Here is a 17,583-nt window from a genome sequence, read left to right as displayed (position 1 = left end):
TCGTTTAGTCATGTCCAACTCTTCGTGACACCATGGACCAACCAGAGCACGCCAGGCACGCCTGTCTTCCACTGCCTCCCACAGTTTGGTCAAACTTATGCTGGTAGCTTTGAGAACACTGTCCAACCATCTTGTCCTCTGTCGTCCCCTTATTCTTGCCATCTCATTTTTGACCACATCCAGCTTACTAAGGTTCATGGTTCTTACATTCCAGGTTCCTATGCAATATTTTTCTTTACAGCATTGGACTTTCCTTTCGCTTCCATGCATATCCGCAACTGAGCGTCCTTTCGGCTTTGGCCCAGCCGCTTCATCAGCTCTGAATCTACTTGTACTTGTCCTCCGCTCTTCCCCAGTAGCATGTTGGATGCCTTCCGACCTGAGGGGCTCATCTTCCAGCGTCATAACTTTTATATGCCTGTTGTCTTTGTCCATGGAGTATTCTTGGCAGGCATACTGGAGTGGCTTGCCGGTTCCTCCTCCAGGTGGATCACGTTTGATCAAAACTCTCCACTATGAGCTGTCCATCTTGGGTAGCCCTGCACGGCATAGCTCATAGCTTCTCTGAGTTCTTCAAGCCCCTTCGCCACGGCAAGGCAGTGATCCATGAAGGGGTAAAGGTAAAGGGACCCTTTGACGTGCTTTCGAACTGCTAGGTTGGCAGGATCAGGGACCGAGCAACGGGAGCTCACCCCGTCACGGAGATTTGAACTGCCGACCTTCTGATCAGCAGGTCCTAGGCTCAGTGGTTTAACCCACAGCACAAGCTGCATCCCCCATGAAGGGGTAGTATACGTAAATAATGTCTGATTTTCTTTCGGCAGGTTCCCCACACACCCTTCCATGTATGAAAGCTGGCAGGACTGGGCAGCTGAATCTCAATTCCACACCCATGTTCAAACAGCTCCGCCACCACACCTGAGCGTGGCCAGCCATCCTAAAGGATGCTGGGCAGGTGGTGTGGCACCTGCCCACCCACCCACTGCATCAGCCGCCTGAGCTGGGCATCTCCCTCTGCCTAACAGTAGAGCCGGCCCTGCTCTCCCCTTCCCTTTGGGGCCTTATTCGTGGCCAGCTGCAACCCGTTCCCCCCGCCCGCCATCAAATCACAGCTCAACATGACACACAATAGCCGAGCTTCTCCCGGACCGAGCGAAATCTTTATTAAAATCTCCTCTGTCTCTCCCGGAAGCAGGATCCTTATCGCAGGCCTTATCAGCCTTCGAGGCCGGGCAAGCATGTCTGCAACAAAAAGGGAGCCTTGATGCACACTGTGGGTGGGAGGGAGGCGGGAACGGAACAAGCACCCTTCATCACGATAACGAATATTGCAAACGATAGCTGCCCCCCGAGACTGCCTCGCTTTCCCCATATCCGTTGAGGCAAGACAGGAGGCCCTATTGTCTGATGCTCTTAGAGAGACTGTGCTTTTATAGCTGCGGTCACATTTGGAGAGAAAGCCAGGCCTGTATTCTCATCGCTTCAGGAGTGCAGGATTTGTGCCAACCTCCTCAGGGCAGGGACCTGATCTCCTCCTTTGTAGAGAACCGTGCCCACTAATGGCCTGGTTCAGAATGCATATAATAATAAATCATTAGCCACAACCCAGAGGGTTGTCAGAAGGTGGTGTGGCCTCGCAGGAGACTTTTGGGTTTTTGTCGCTGGAGAAAAAACGCCTCCCTTTGCTGACGATGGTGCTTCCACCTGCAGATGGCGATGCAGACTCATTTATGACAGCTCAGCCGAAGGACTGCAGCACTCGCTGCTCCTGCTATGTCCAGCAACTGGTATTCAGAGGCATTTACTATATGGTTACCAGATTTCTTTCAATGAATCCGGGGACACTTTTTTTTGGGGGGGGGGGGGGAAGCTGAGTATCAACAGGGAGTCAGTAGTGGGGATGGTGAGGCAAAAGACCCTGGGCCCAAGCACACATGCACATTGTATAAAGGTGCAAAGCCCTTCTTTCGCACCCTGTGAAACATAAATGCGCAGAGTTTTTTAAAAACTGGGCAACGCCCGCCCACCCGCAACTCCCGAACCTCCCCCAATCAGTGAAAACTGTTAAGTTGTGTGTGAACATATCAGACAACACAGCGATTCTTCAAACAGCTCTTGTTTATTCACAGGCCCAGAACAGAACTGAGCTGAAGGGTTCGGCCAGCCTGCTTATATAGAACTCAACTACAGAGCAACAGTAACCACTTTCTGTAACTATCCAATCACTGAACGTCACTTTCAATTCCTGATTTGCATAAGTGGACCTGAGTGAAAACTATCTACTGTATCCCCCTGCAGGCCCAGGGTGAGAACTTCAGTACATAACAAAAACAAAGGGGGAAGGGGGCAGGAGATCGCACAAGACACATCCTATGCGCACAAGACACATCATATGGGGATTTCCGGAGAGGAAAAATGGTGGGCGCCACGGCAGCAAGCAGCCCCTGAAGCCAGCCAGAGCCAACTGTGCTACCAGGCTGGCTCCGGGCTGCTGAGGCTGCCGCTGCCATGTTTCCCGGGGACAGATTTGCAAATCTGGGGACGTTCCAGGGACGGAACTTGTCCGGGGACAGATTTGCAAATCCAGGGACTGTCCCCGGGAACTGGGGATGTCTGGTAACCCTAATTTACTGGCTCCAACAGTGGAGGGAGATTATAGCCATTGTGGCAAGCAAACGTTGATAGCCTTCTCATCCATGAATTTGTCTAACCCTTTAAAAAAAAAAAAAAGCCAGCTAAGTTGGTGGCCAACACAGATCCCTGTGGCAAGGAGTTCCAAAGGGAGCAAGTCCTTTCCTTTGTCGGTCCTGAATCTTCCAACATCCAGCTTCATCGGATGCCCATGGCGTCCAGGGTTAGGGGTTTTATGTTGCAAATGGGTCATTCAGATCTGATTGTAGGGGGTTGAACTGAAATAATAATATAATAATAATTTATTATTTATACCTCGCCCATCTGGCTGGGTTTCCCCAGCCACTCTGGGTGGCTTCCAACAAAATATTAAAATACAATAGTCTATTAAACATTAACAGCTTCCCTAAACAGGGCTGCCTTCAGATGTCTTCTAAAAGTTTGGTAGTTCTTTTTCTCTTTGACATCTGAAGGGAGGATGTTCCACAGGGCGGGCGCCACTACCAAGAAGGCCCTGGTTCCCTGTAACCTCACTTCTCACAGGGAGGGAACCGGCAGGAGGCCCTCAGCTGAATGATGGGGGGGGGGGGGAACGCTCCTTCAGGTATACTGGACCAAGGCCATTTAGGGCTTCAAAGGTCAGCACCAACACTTTGAATTGTGTTTGGAAACATACTGGGAGCCAATGCAGATCTCTCAGGACTGGTGTTATGTGGTCCCGGCGGATGCTCCCAGTCACCAGTCTAGCTGCCGCATTAACCAAGGGACTGCCATACGTCTGGGAATTGGGCTGTCAAAACAGCTTCCGGGTTGATTTTCGCTGAGTCGGCAAAATGTCCAGGAAAACAATTGTGCAACAGCCTAAACAAATTGCTTTGGGACCCATTTCTTGTGAGATGTGATTAATAAATTTAATAAGCTGATTGCACGATGTTACCCAGATTTTCCCAAGCAAACCACTGCATGCTAACGGCTGCGCCATCCTTTCGGTTTGTACTCAGTGGAAACTTACATGCACTTTGAACTGGTGAGGGCAGAAAGTGTTTGAATAAGGGCACAAAGCTTTTGAAATAGCTCCTCGCTATGTCCTCACAACGTCAAAAGCTTTCGCAAAAGGGCAAATGGACGGAAGGGGGGGGACGCGCAGCCCAGTGGCAAATATGCAGAGCAAGGGGCTGAACCAGCCCACCCAACAAATGACAGAGCCAGTGACAAAAAACTGACCCTCTTTCTGCCTCCTGTGCTGCCGGCCGAAAGTACATCTTTCCAGAGTTACATCATTGTCCAAAAGAACAACAGCTCATCAATAGCTTTACTGATAATAATTAACTGCTTCGTACCAGGGCAGCGCTAGGGTTTGAGAAGCGGAAAAGGAAAACACACACACATACCCGTCCTTTGAAGGCTCTATTTTGGAAAAGATTTGTTTTTCTTAGTGGGATGCAGGTGGCGCTGTGGGTTAAACCACAGAGCCTAGGACTTGCTGATCAGAAGGTCGGTGGTTCGAATCCCCGTGACGGGGTGAGCTCCTGTTGCTCGGTCCCTGCTCCTGCCAACCTAGCAGTTGGAAAGCACGTCAAAGTGCAAGTAGATAAACAGGTACCACTCCAGCGGGAAGGTAAAGGGCGTTTCCATGCACTGCTCTGGTTCGCCAGGAGCGGCTTAGTCATGCTGGCCACATGACCTGGAAGCTGTACGCCAACTCCCTCGGCCAGTAAAGTGAGATGAGCGCCGCAACCCCAGAGTCGGTCACGACTGGACCTAAATGGTCAGGGGTCCTTTTACCTTTACCTACCAGGGCAACGCTAGGGTTTGAGAAGCGAAAAAGGAAAACACACAGACACACCTGTCCTTTGAAGGCTCTATTTTGGACCAAAATTTGTTTTTCTTAATCGTTTCTGCTCTGCAGATTCAGCACCCGGGAAAGCTGGATTCGACAACCAGCATAAATCCTGCAAGTTAAACAAACCAGCCATGCTGGGTTTGAGAGCCCTCCTACACACTTAGAATCATAGAATTGTAGAGCTGGAACGGGACCCCCTGGGGTCATCCATTCCAACCCCCTGCAATGCAGGAATCTCAGCTAAAGCATCCATGACAGATGGCCATCCAAGCTCTGCTTAAAAGACTCCAAGGAAGGAGAGTCCGCCAGCTCCCGAGGGAGACTGTTCCACTGTCAAACAGCTCTTTACTGTCAGAAGGTTTTTCCTGATGTTGAGTCAGAATCTCCTTGTGACTTGAAGCCATGGGTTCGAGTCCTACCCTCCAAGGTAGGGCCCTTCTGCCTTAAAGTCCTGCCCTGATGAGGCCACTGGCATAGCTACCCCAGGTGTAAGAGGCCGCCAGAGGAACGGTCTCTCATGTCTGATGCTAATAACAGCACTGAAAACATGTCATTTCCTGCACGTCTCCCAGCAGCCAATAAATCACTAAATAATGTACACTGGCTTGATTCCTGGCTGGTGTCAGTGATGCCGTGATGACTGAGCTTCAGGGCTAGAGTTTAAATCTTGCTTCAGCCATTTACTCACTGGGTGGCCTTTGGGAAACTGCTATTCCCCTGCCCTTCCCCAAATCTGTAATATGTGGAGCAAAAATTACTGCGTTCCTTGCAGTGGAGTTGCTTTGAGGATTAACGGGTGATAGCCAATAAGATCATAAGAAGAGCATCCTGGATCAGGCCAATGGCTCATCTAGTCCAGCCGGTGGCGTAGGAATAGAATAGAATAGGGGGGCCGCTAGGGGGCGTATCGGAAGATGGCCGACAATACCATCTCTCCGGCTCACACGAGGTAATTAAGAAGCTGTTATGGGAGTATGCAGCCTCCCTCGTTACCCCAAGTGAATGGGGAACACTGCCTTGCCTGCTGTGGCCATAATTCACCCCTAGATTTGAAAGGGGGCGGGGGCACTAGGCACAAAAGCCCTTGTGTGGGTCGGCTCTCCTGGACGCTGTCTCTGATCTGCGCAGCTAGTTGCGGGAGCTCTAAATAAACATTCAGGACAGAAGTAATCAAACATACTTCGAGCGAAGATCGGGAGTAAAGACTGCTAACTAAAGGGATCTCTGTGAAGTGGAGCGACGGGCTGGACTTAACAATAAATCAAGAAGAAGAATAAATCAAGAAGAAGATTCATCAAAGGATCGGTATGTCAGAGCGAGACTGAAAAGGAGGGGGGAGAAAAACTTTTCTTTTTTTGTCTTATGTGAGTACCCAATAATGCCCCCCCCCAAAAAAAAGAATCCTTGCAATTACTGATCACAAGCAGGAGGAATAAGAACTGTGTGGAAATTAATTACTATGCCAGGACTTATGGGAGCATCGGGAAACGAAAGTAAGTCCTTTGTGACGCAGTCATAAAAAGAGATTTATCATGGCAGGCCCGCCCGCAGGAATTCAGGGGGAGGAGGACTATGGCTGTTACTATGTTGGAGTGTGGGTTTGGCATAGCAGGGCCCCCTGAGAAAATTTATGAGGGAGCAGCGGGCCTGGGGAGATCAGGACAGACGGTCAGAATGTTTTGTATGGAGGTGTTGAAATGACGTCTGTCTACTTTTATGGCTTTTGGATGAGTGTAAAATCTACACAGGATATAACAATGTTTGTCTTCAACCCGCTTGTGGAAATTATCAGAGATCACAAAGAAAAGAATATACGATAGCAACAAGAAGATGAGGAAAACAACAAAGAGAAGATTGAACAGAACTGTGAATATTATTTTGACAGAACTGTGTAATTAAAGCAGCAGTAAGAGAGATGATCGGATCCCTTTCGGAGCTCAAAGCATGGGTACCCCCAACAAAAAAAATTTAAATTTGGCTGTGTAATTTGGAATTATTGTGATTTGGAATTAATGTGATGTGATTGGCCTGTTAATAATTTTTTTTTTTTTTTTAAAGGAATAGAATAGAATAGAATTTATTATTTATACCCCGTCCATCTGGCTGGGTTTCCCCAGCCACTCTGGGCGGCTTCCAAAAAAACATTAAAATACTGTAATGCACCAAACATTAAAAGCTTCCCTAAACAGGGCTGCCTTCAGATGTCTTCTAAAAATCTGGTAGTTGTTCTTCTCTTTGACATCTGGTGGGAGGGTGTTCCACAGGGCGGTGGCCACTACCGAGAAGGCCCTCTGCCTGGTAAGAAGGGGGGTGCGGGAAGCGGGGTGCGGGTGTCATCCTGAAGGAGGGTGACATTCAGTGCCCACCCCCCTGCGCCGAGATCGGCCCCTGGGGAGGACTGTGCAGCTGTCCCCCCAGGTGCACAGCATGTCTGCCACTTCGGGTGCCAGAACACCTAGCTACGCCACTGAGTCCAGCATCCTGTTCTCTCAGTGGCTGACCAGATGCCTATGGGGAAAACCCACAATCAGGATTCGAACACAAGAGCATCTCTCGCTGTCTGTGGTTTCCAGCGACTGGGATTCAGAAGCCCTACTGCTTCTAATTGTGGCGGCAGAGTATAGCAGTCATAGCTGGCAGCCTTCAGCATCCCTGTCCACCATTAATTTTTCTGGTCCTCTTTTAAACTGAAGGGCATCACTACCTCAGGTTACAGACGCTTCAGGTTACAGACTCCACTAACCCAGAAATAGTACCTTGGGTTAAGAACTTTGCTTTAGGATGAGAACAGAAATCGCGCGGCGGCAGAGGCTGGCCCCAATAGCTAAAGTGGTACTTCAGGTTAAGAGCGGTCTCAGATTAAGAACGGACCTCCAGAACAAATTAAGTTCTTAACCCACTGTACTTCTTTTCTTCAGTCCTGCAATCTCCCAGCATTCAGATGCATTGGATAGTCCTCCATTTGCTGAATGGCCTTGGGCTGTGCCTGAAATGATCCATAAACCCTTTGACATGCTAAGTTTGGATGAAAGAGACACCTGGGGTCAGAGCCCAGCCAGTAAGTAAAATTGGGTCCATCGCTCTTCCATCGTATCCAAGGGACGGGGAAACCTGTAGATGGTGTTGGAGTACAGCTCCCATCTTCCCTGGGACTGCTGTCGTGGGTGCTTTAGCTGAGATTCTGGCAATGCAGAGGTTTCGGGGTCCCTTCCAACTCCTTGATTCTATGACATTGGGGGACCAGAGTCTCTCCACATCTGGAGCACCAAATGTCCCTCCTCCTAGCCTTCCTTGCAGGGTTGGTGTGAAGGTAAAGGTAAAGGGACCCCTGACCATTAGGTCCAGTCGTGACCGACTCTGGGGTTGCAGCGCTCATCTCGCTTTATTGGCTGAGGGAGCCGGCGTACAGCTTCCGGGTCATGTGGCCAGCATGACTAAGCCCCTTCTGGCGAACCAGAGCAGCACATGGAAACGCCGTTTACCTTCCCACCGGAGCGGTACCTATTTATCTACTTGCACAGGTGTGCTTTCGAACTGCTAGGTTGGCAGGAGCAGGGACCGAGCAACGGGAGCTCACCCCGTCACGGGGATTCGAACCGCCGACCTTCTGATCGGCAAGTCCTAGGCTCAGTGGTTAACCCACAGCGCCACCCACAGTAAATATGGGCAAATTGTGGACTGAAAGGCAAGATGCATGTGTGTGTGTCAGGGGGTGGGAGTGTAAAGTTTTGCTTTTCCTTCGCTCACGAGAAACACCTGCTACAAAATCCAGGCTCTTCGGGGAATTAAAGGTCAGCATTTGTGGATTCAAGAAATCTGAACAAAGAACAAAAGCAAGGAGGTAGAGGGTAATCTCAAGAGTATTAGATGCCTCGGCTAGGCCGAACAGCGGTGTTTGAGTAACCTAATGTTGACACTGCTTTTTATGTTTTTAAACCTCTGTTACTTTGCGGCTTTCTGAAGCAGTTGTGTCCGTTCTTCCTGGATGAACAAAACGAACCATTCCCTGCCTCGGGGGGTGCCTCTCTGCTTCAAATGAAATTAAAAAGATGGCGATCTGGTTTTGGGAAAAGATTCAAACAGAGAGAAAATAACCCAATGAACTGGAAGAAGTGCAGGCATAGTGTTGGGGGTGAGGAGAAAATCCTTTCTGGGGTTGGTTTACATGCACTCAAGAAATAGATATTAAGAAGTCTTCAGAAATGGCAGCGGGCTCTCCTACAAAAGGCAAAAAGCTGGGGATAAACATCAGGTCATATCCTGGCCTATGCATCAAGTCTGTCCCTTAAGAACATAAGAGCTTACAGGATCAGGCCAGTCGCCCATCTCGTCCAGCATCCTGTTCTCTGTGATAGGAATTTTGAGGTCTTAGATATATGTTAAATGTACCAAGCACGTACATAGATCAACACAGGAAGACCGACCTGAAACCATTTTGATTCCCAGACTGAGCAAATGTTTTCTTTGCAAGGTCAAAGGAAAATGGAAAAGCCTCCCATTGTCTTTTCCTTCACAAATCTTGTCTTAAGGGTATGTCTGCGTTTGAATAGGGTGAGCCTGTGACCTGACTCAGGAACTAAGTATTTATCATTATTAAGTATTTATCTGGTGCTGGAGGAGACTCTTGAGAGTCCCATGGACTGCAAGAAGATCCAACCTATCCATTCTGAAGGAAATCAGCCCTCAGTGCTCACTGGAAGGACAGATCCTGAAGCTGAGGCTCCAATACTTTGACCACCTCATGAAAAGAGAATACTCCCTGGAAAAGACCCTGATGTTGGGAAAGATGGAGGGCACAAGGAGAAGGGGACGACAGAGGACGAGATGGTTGGATAGTGTTCTTGAAGCTACCAGCATGAGTTTGACCAAACTGCGGGAGGCAGTGGAAGACAGGAGTGCCTGGTGTGCTCTGGTCCAGGGGGTCACGAAGAGTCGGACACAACTAAACAACAAGTATTTATCATTACAAAAGACTGGCCAGGCTCCCCAGGCAATTCAATCAATTGACCATTAAACAGGTAAACAAAGGATTCAGATTTCCTGTAGACCACCCTTTCTGTGATGAAGGTATGTGGGTGGTGGTCTTGGGTTTCACCCCTTCTGTGCTGTATGTATGATGTATGGAGGGGTGGTCTTGAGCTCCAGGGCAGGGAATTTAAAATGTCTATATAAGGCCTTGTCTATAAGGCCTGTTCTGGGTTCCTCCTCCTTTCCTGTGGGTGAGGGGAGCACCCTGTTTCAACAGTTTAATAAAGATCAGGCTTACTAGCTGCTTTACTTCTCAATATTCCCTGGTTGGCCTCTGTCATTTTCTCCTACCAATAGGGAACCTACGTAAGGACTCTATATGGGCTCTTGGATACCCCATAAGGGAAGAAGGGCAGATTTTGTTTACAACATCATAGAATCATAGAATCATAGAGTTGGAAGAGACCACAAGGGCCATCGAGTCCAACCCCCTGCCAAGCAGGAAACACCATCAGAGCACTCCTGACATATGGTTGTCAAGCCTCTGCTTAAAGACCTCCAAAGAAGGAGACTCCACCACACTCCTTGGCAGCAAATTCCACTGTCGAACAGCTCTTACTGTCAGGAAGTTCTTCCTAATGTTTAGGTGGATTCTTCTTTCTTGTGGTTTGGATCCATTGCTCCGTGTCCGCTTCTCTGGAGCAGCAGAAAACAACCTTTCTCCCTCCTCTATGTGACATCCTTTTATATATTTGAACATGGCTATCATATCACCCATTAACCTCCTCTTCTCCAGGCTAAACATGCCCAGCTCCCTTAGCCGTTCCTCATAAGGCATCGTTTCCAGGCCGTTGACCATTTTGGTTGCCCTCCAACATCTCAGAGGCCACCAAGATGACTTTGGGAAACCTGCAATCAGGATCCAAGCACAAGATTCTCCCCTTCTGTGGTTTCCAGAAACTTTTATCCAGGAGCATCGCTGCCTCCAGCTGTGGAGAAAGAGCACGGCCATCCAGGCTAGTAGCCATCAATAGCCCTTTCCTCCCTGAATTTGTCTAACCCTCTTTTAAGCCAACTGATTGAGTGGCTGTCACCGCTTCCTGTGGCAGGGAGTTCCATAGTTCAACCATGTACGGTGTGAACAAGCTACACTGGTGACTGGGAGCGGCCACTGAGACCACATAGCACTGGTCTTGAAAGACCTACATTGGCTCCCAGTACGTTTCCCAACACAATTCAAAGTGTTGGTGCTGACCTTTAAAGCCCTAAACAGCCTCGGTCCTGTATATCTGAAGGAGCGTCTCCACCCCCATCGTTCTGCCCAGACACTGAGGTCCAGCTCCGAGGGCCTTCTGGCGGTTCCCTCCCTGCAAGAAGCAGTTACAGGGAACCAGGCAGAGGGTCTTCTCGGTGGTGGCACCTGCCCTGTGGAACGCCCTTCCATCAGATGTCAATGAAATAAACAACTACCAGACTTTTAGAGGACATCTGAAGGCAGCCCTGTTTAGGGAAGCTTTTAATACCTGAAGGACTATTGGATTTTAATATTTTGTCGGAAGCCGCCCAGAGTGACTGGGGGAGCCCAGTCAGATGGGTGGGGTATAAATAAATATATTATTATTATTATTATTATTATTATTATTATTATTATTATTATTATTATTATTATTATATCTGTCCTGAAACTTCCAACATTCAGCTTCCTGGGCTGCCCTCCAGGTCTAATGTTATCAGGAGAAAAGCTTTTCTCTAGCCACTTTGCCTGGCAGTTCTGTCGCCTCCTCACATGCCGCCTCTTCCAGGCCTTTTCTGTGAAAATATCCAAATGCTACAACCTTTGAGTAGCTCCATCCCCTTTCGTGAACCTTCTCCAAGTTCGTATTGAGAAAGCGCACCCTCTTCACCTCACACCTGGAGGCCGCTGCACGACTTTCTACCCCAAAGACCAGAGCTTTCCTGACTTTTCGTGCTGGTGACACATTTTTCAGACCCGCTTGCATCATTTCACAACACAGTCATTCAGTTTCACTAGCAAATCAGAGGTTAAACCGACCACTTTTCCAGCCCCCGGGAGCATTCGCATGACACACCGACACTCTGCAACCAACACACTAACACGGAAGAATGGCAGATGAAGGTGATGGACTATATGGAATTGGCGGAAATGACTGGCAGAATCCGAGACCAGGGAGAAGAGTCGGTGGAAGAAGATTGGAAGAAATTTAAAGACTATCTACAGAAATAATTGCAAAATTAATGAATGTTAGAATGATGTTGGATTGAAGTTAAGTGGTTTTTAGCAGCAATGTTATAAAGGAATATGTAAAAATGGATTGTTAACAGGTGATAATCTAAAGCTATAATATATTAAGATAAAAGATTAAGATAAAATCAAAGAGGGAAAGGATTTGCTGAATTAACTAATTGAACTGGAATACAAGAAAGGGAGGTGTGAGGAGGTCAGGGAAACAAGCAAATGAAAGATAAGATATGGAAAGACTGATCTGTTTTTAACTGTTTTTACTTTGTATTTTCTTTTTCTTTTTATTCTTTTTCTTATTTTTGTACTATGTTGAAATTTTAATAAATATCTTTTATAAAACACACACACACACTAACATGCCGCAACACACAGTTTGGAAAGCTCTGCCACAGATACACATGGTAGCGGCAGCACCCTGGCCCATGTCTCCCAAAAGCACAGGTACAGATCGCAGGTATGCATGCGATGCTCAAGCAGTTTAAACCCTGGGTTGCAATCTGCGAAGTTGCAGGATGCCAGTGCTGGACTCACAAATCACACAGCAGAGAGTCTCCCCAAAATGACCAAGGCTGTATTTATCTTTTAATATTTTTAAATAGAACAGAGCTTGACAGAAGGGGGAAACACAACGACGGACTGTGCAGGGCTTACGTTTATTTATGTACAGACTGGGCACGGAAAATGTTGGCTGAGGGTCACTTTTCCCCCACAAAAGAAGAGGCATAAAGCAAGCCTTCCTCTTCGCCCTGCCATCATCCAGCTGTTTGGGGACTACGACTCCCATCCGCCCCAGACTGTAGTCCCGAACATCTGGATGAGGCCAAGGGGAGCAAAGCTTCCCATAAATAACAAATTTGCTAGGCTGTAAGTTCAACAGATTCTAAGGCCACAAAGGGTGCGAGTTGTTGGAACTTCCTTTTGCTTGTGGTACGGGGGGAATAAATCACTCCCTTATACCAGTTCTCCTTTATGGAGACAGCAGAGAAGTTTCAAAAAGTCCAGTTAAGAGGTACAGTGGTGCCCCGCAAGACGAATGCTTCGCAAGACGGAAAACCCGCTAGACGAAAGGGTTTTCCGTTTTGGAGGTGCTTTGCAAAACGAATTTGCTATGGGCTTGCTTCGCAAGACGAAAATGTCTTGCGATTCCTGGGTTTTTTTCCCCTCCCCCCCTTTTTCCCAAGCCCCTAAGCCGCTTAACAGCTGATCGCTAAGCCGCTTAACAGCTGATCTAAGCCGCTTATCAGCTGATCTAAGCCGCTAATAGCCTTTTAGCAACTAATCCGCTAATCCCTTAAACCTTTAATAGCCGCTAAACCGCTAATAGCGCTAATAGCGCTAATCCGCTAATGGGCTTGCTTCACAAGACGAAAAAAACCGCAAGACGAAGAGACTCGTGGAACGGATTCTTTTCGTCTTGCGAGGCACCACTGTATATTGGAAGGACTCTGTGGCGAAACAAAAAAGCAGAGTTTGGACAGGGATGACGCCGGCTCTGTCCCTAAGGGGAAAGTGAGGGTGCTATGGTTCTGCCTCCCCCCTCGTTGCACAAGGCTGAGGGTCACCAGTTTCCTCATCCCAGGGCTTCCTAGATTAAGGTTACCAGACGTCCCTGTTTCCCGGGAACAGTCCCTGGATTTACAAATCAGTCCCCAGACAGAATCCATTGAAGTTGAAAAGCGTCCCCAGATTCATTGGGGGGGGGGGAAATCTGGCAACCTTATCTCAGATGTTGTTGGCCCACCAACGCCCATCCGCCCTGACCACTGGGCGTACTGGCTGGCGCTGAGGGGATTTCCAAGGCCAACAACAGGTTAGAAAAGGCCAGGTTGCCATTTTGGCTTCACACACTTCCTAGAAAGGGAGCGTCTGTGGAAAATCTAGATGGGCTTTCTGCTCTCTCCTCCAACAGTCATGGGCAAAAAAAATCCACCATGGCGTGCATCCACCCACAGCCCTCTCCTCCACAAATTTGTCTGATCCTTTTTCAAACACTGTCTCTTGTGGCAATGAGTTCCATACTTAACTTCCGCCTCACTTGCTTTTTCAGTTTAGTCCCAAAGCGTGAGAGCACGTGCTGCGGTGGGGTCCGCTGAGTCACCCCTCTGTTGCCAGGTAGGCTGATAAATATTACCCTGGCATTTAATTGGATGGCTGTGTTGCTGGGGGAATTTACTTGTTGCAAATTTGGTGGGAGGGACCGAACTGTTTAAATTCAGAGCACGCAGCTTGAGGCTTTCTCTTTCGCTGCATGAGCCGAATCACCCGCCCACCCACCCTGCGTTTGGAAGGTTTTACTTGACGTTGCTATGCCTGTCATGGGGTCGTCTGCTCTTGGGGCAGGGGCCTGGTAGGAATTTTGTCCATCTGGCTGATTGGCTGTGCCATTTGCTTTTTGCCTCCTGCGTAGCAAATTGTCACAACTTGTAAGCTTGGCGGTTAGGCATTGGTTATCAATTGGTTGGAGGAGGGGTAAGGATTGGCTGGGCCTGCCCCTCCATGGTTGCTGCGGAAGGGAATTCTATTAAAGGAATCCAGGGGCTTGCCACGATTTCGTCCGAATCCCTGGAGAGGGGCTAGGGCCGGCAAGCCCTGGGAAGCATGCGGGTGAGCGCTGAGGGCCTGTGACTCAGCTCCATTGCTCCCCAATATTGTTTTCCCTTCACTGGCATCCCATGGAGTTCGGATGTCAGTTCTGTCCCCAGGCCAGGGGGACAGATAGTCTTAACCAATGCCTAAGGAACCACTCATAAAATTTGTATTTTAATAAAGTTGTGGCCAAAAACCCAAACAAAAATTACGTGTGAGTTATTTGAGGGGGTGGCTTGGGGACCTCAACACGCAAATGGATGGGAATTGCTCCTGGTTATTGTCCTTTCCTGACAGCTTTCATCCCTGGGACCATTGGCCAAGCTGGCTGGGATGGGTGGGAGTTGGAGCCCAATGACTTCTAGAGGTCCAGGGGTCCCCGGTTTACTGCCCTACCGATCCAAGCTCTGGCAAATGATAGATTTCCCTATGTTTTGAATAAGTGGATCAGACAGGCTTAGGGAGGGGGAGGCTTAGAGTCTGCTCAACACTTGCTTCCAGTTACTGCACCATCTTTCCTTAATTAAAAGAGGGTTTACAAAACATCCCTTCCATAAATTTTCCGTGTAGACTGCAGCAAGCCACTTCTGACGATGGTGGCATTTTGGTTAGCTAAGAGGAAGGGGACAGGACTCTTTGACGTGCAGGGAAAAACGTTCCCATGAAAGGAGAGTGGCTGGCCATGTGTTGGAAACCAGGGAGGAGTTCTCAGTCTGGGGAGAAGGCCTTCATAGGATCGCAGAATTATTGCAAGGGGCCCCAGGGGTCATCTAGTCCAACCCCCGGCAATGCAGGGATCACAGCTGGCGTGCGGCCCCTTGGGCGGTTGGCCTGTGAAGGATTGTGGCCCCTGGGTTCCCTGCCTCTGCTCCACCCCTTGAAGGAAGGATGCATTTTGTGAGTTATTTGGAAAGAAGGGGTTTCGCTTTCCCTCCTTCTGAAGGAGCATTTCCTTAAAAGCGCTTTGAACGTTCTTAAGAAGCAGAATAAATTTTGTAAAATCCCACTTGAACCAGCCACCAAAATCAACGGACAGCGTTGTGAGAGGACATCGGCCAAAAAAAAAAACATTTTTCAAAACTATTTGGAACCTCCCAGATGGAGGTCAGCTTGCATGGAGCAAATGAAGGGTCACAATGGACTTGCCGTAAAGAACCTTTTAGAGAACCAATAATAAGTGAAAACAAGGGAATTGAAATGGACAGTTACCGTATTTTTTGCTCTATAAGACTCACTTTTCCCCTCCTAAAAAGTAAGGGGAAATGTGTGTGCGTCTTATGGAGTGAGTGCAGGCTGCGCAGTGATCAGGTGGGATTGCTATGAGGAATTATAACAAATATAGAGTAAGCCATCTGTGTCAGCAATGAAACCATTGCGTTGACTGGGCTTAAACTATTTTGATATGATTCTTGATCAATCTACACCTCTGCATCTCTGGCCATTTGCACTCCTACACGCAGCTATCCCAGAAGCCACAACAGCAAGAGAGATTGCTGCTTTCACTGCGCAGCAATCCCTCTTGCTGTTCTGGCTTCTGGGATTCAGAATATTTTTTTTCTTGTTTTCCTCCTCCAAAAACTAGGTGCGTCTTGTGTTCTGGTGCGTCTTATAGAGCGGAAAATACGGTATTTGGAACCTGCCTTGAGCGAATGAAGGGTCACAATGGACTTGCCGTAAAGAACATTTTACAGAACCAATAAAAAGTGAAAACAAGGGAATTTAAATGGACAATTACTTTACAGAAAGAGAAAGAGAGAGAGAGAGAGAGAGAGAGAGAGAGAGAGAGAGGAGGGAAGAAAGCAGCAAAATAACCAACAGCAAGCAAGACAGTCCGGAGGAAGATGGCACAGTTTTAGCTGCGGATGAGCGTCAAAAACTCTTCCCGGGTCTTTGGGTCTTCCCGGAATACTCCGAGCATCGTGCTGGTTACGGTCTTGCTGTTCATTTTCTGAACCCCTCGCATCACCATGCACATGTGCCTGCGGGGAAAAGGAAGAAAGAGGAGATGCCATCAGGCAAGCGTGGCGAAATGGTTAGAGTGCCGGACTAGGACCCGGGGGAGCAGGGTTCAAATTCTCGTATGGCCATGAAGCTCGCTGGAAGACCTTGGAGACAGTCACATCCCCAGCAAAAAAAAACACCTAATTAAATGTTTCAGAGCTAAGAGCATGAAAAGAGCTTGCAGGATCAGGCCTGTTCTCACAGCGGCCAACCAGATATCTGCCTGTGGGGAAACCCCTGTCAGGGCCGTCTTGCACATAGGTCATAGGGGTGCAGGGCACCCGGGCGCTGGGCTCTCAGGGGTGCCAGGCCGAGAGTCTGGGGCCTGAGATTTGAGTCCGGGGAAGAGCCCGCCCATCGGTCACAGTGCCGCGGTGGGCTCTTCTACTGCGGGCGGCTCCCCTTCATAAAAAGGGGAGAGGGAGGAAAGGAAGGAGAATAAAAGATCAGGCTAAGTTCAAATTGAAAGCCAGGCGGAATAGCTCTGTCTTACAGGGCCTGCGGAAGGAAGTTAAATCCTGCAGGGCCCTGGTCTCCTGGGACAGAGCATTCCACCAGGTCGGAGCCATCACTGAAAAGGCCCTGGCTCTGGTGGAGGATAATCTGACTTCCTTAGAAACACAAAAATCTGCCTTATTCTGAGTTGGGCCACTGGTCCTTCTACCTCAGTACTGTCTGCACTGACTGACAGCAGCTCTCGGAGCGGGTGAGTGTTTCAGTGAGGAGTCTCTCGGGGGATGTTTTTGGGATTGAACCCGGAACCTTCTGCATGCAAATCAGATGCTAAACCACTGAGCGATGCCCCTCCCACCCACAACATTTAACCCCCGGCCGTCCGGGAGAGAGAGGGAGCCCTCTCCCCTCTTGGGTAACTCAGCAGAACTCTGCGCATGCTTACGTCGCTTCAACCACCACTCCGACACCCGCAGGCTGCAAGGCTTCCGTGATGGCGATGGCAATCTGTTTCGTAAGGCGCTCCTGAACTGCAACAAGGAAAGAAAACAGGGTGGCGGGGGGGGGGGGGGGGGAGAGATCTGTAAATCTTACGGGACGTCTCTGCAATAGTGATATTTTAGGGAGCAGGCGAGCAGGCGGGGCCCATGACTTACATCATAGGATCCTACACAACATAAAACACTGTTGCTGTATGTAGGTTTCTTTTTATTTGTTTTTTATCCTATATTTTGGAAATGTACATCCAGGTTTTTTCCTTTAATTTTTTTTTGGGGGGGGCCCAAGAGAGTGGGGCCCTAAGCTAGAGCTTGTTTAGCTTATATGTAAATCCGGCACT

General features: G+C 48.7%; 1 protein-coding gene and 1 long non-coding RNA gene across 2 annotated transcripts in view; one reads left to right on the top strand and one right to left on the bottom strand.

The window, feature by feature from the left end:
- Nucleotides 1-12,261: 12,261 nt before the first annotated feature.
- Nucleotides 12,262-13,399, top strand: LOC310677691. The gene is made up of 2 exons (XR_014511367.1): nt 12,262-12,706; nt 13,127-13,399. It is a non-coding gene; the product is annotated as an uncharacterized lncRNA (long non-coding RNA).
- A 2,592-nt stretch (nt 13,400-15,991) lies between these two features.
- GCH1 (GTP cyclohydrolase 1) overlaps nt 15,992-17,583 on the bottom strand; it is a 43,370-nt gene continuing 41,778 nt past the window's right edge. Inside the window, exons 5-6 of the mRNA XM_083440028.1 lie at nt 17,191-17,275; nt 15,992-16,270 (exon numbers count right to left, since the gene is read on the bottom strand). Of these exons, the coding sequence (XP_083296154.1) occupies nt 16,144-16,270; nt 17,191-17,275 (212 nt within the window). The 3' untranslated portion in view covers nt 15,992-16,143. The remainder of the gene's footprint in view (nt 16,271-17,190; nt 17,276-17,583) is intronic.

This window comes from Podarcis tiliguerta (assembly GCF_965153285.1).
Source record: "Podarcis tiliguerta genome assembly, chromosome: 1".
NCBI classification, from domain to species: Eukaryota; Metazoa; Chordata; class Lepidosauria; order Squamata; family Lacertidae; genus Podarcis; species Podarcis tiliguerta.
The sequence above is the reverse complement of the archived record's forward strand: the minus strand, read 5'-3'. Positions and strand labels throughout refer to the sequence as shown.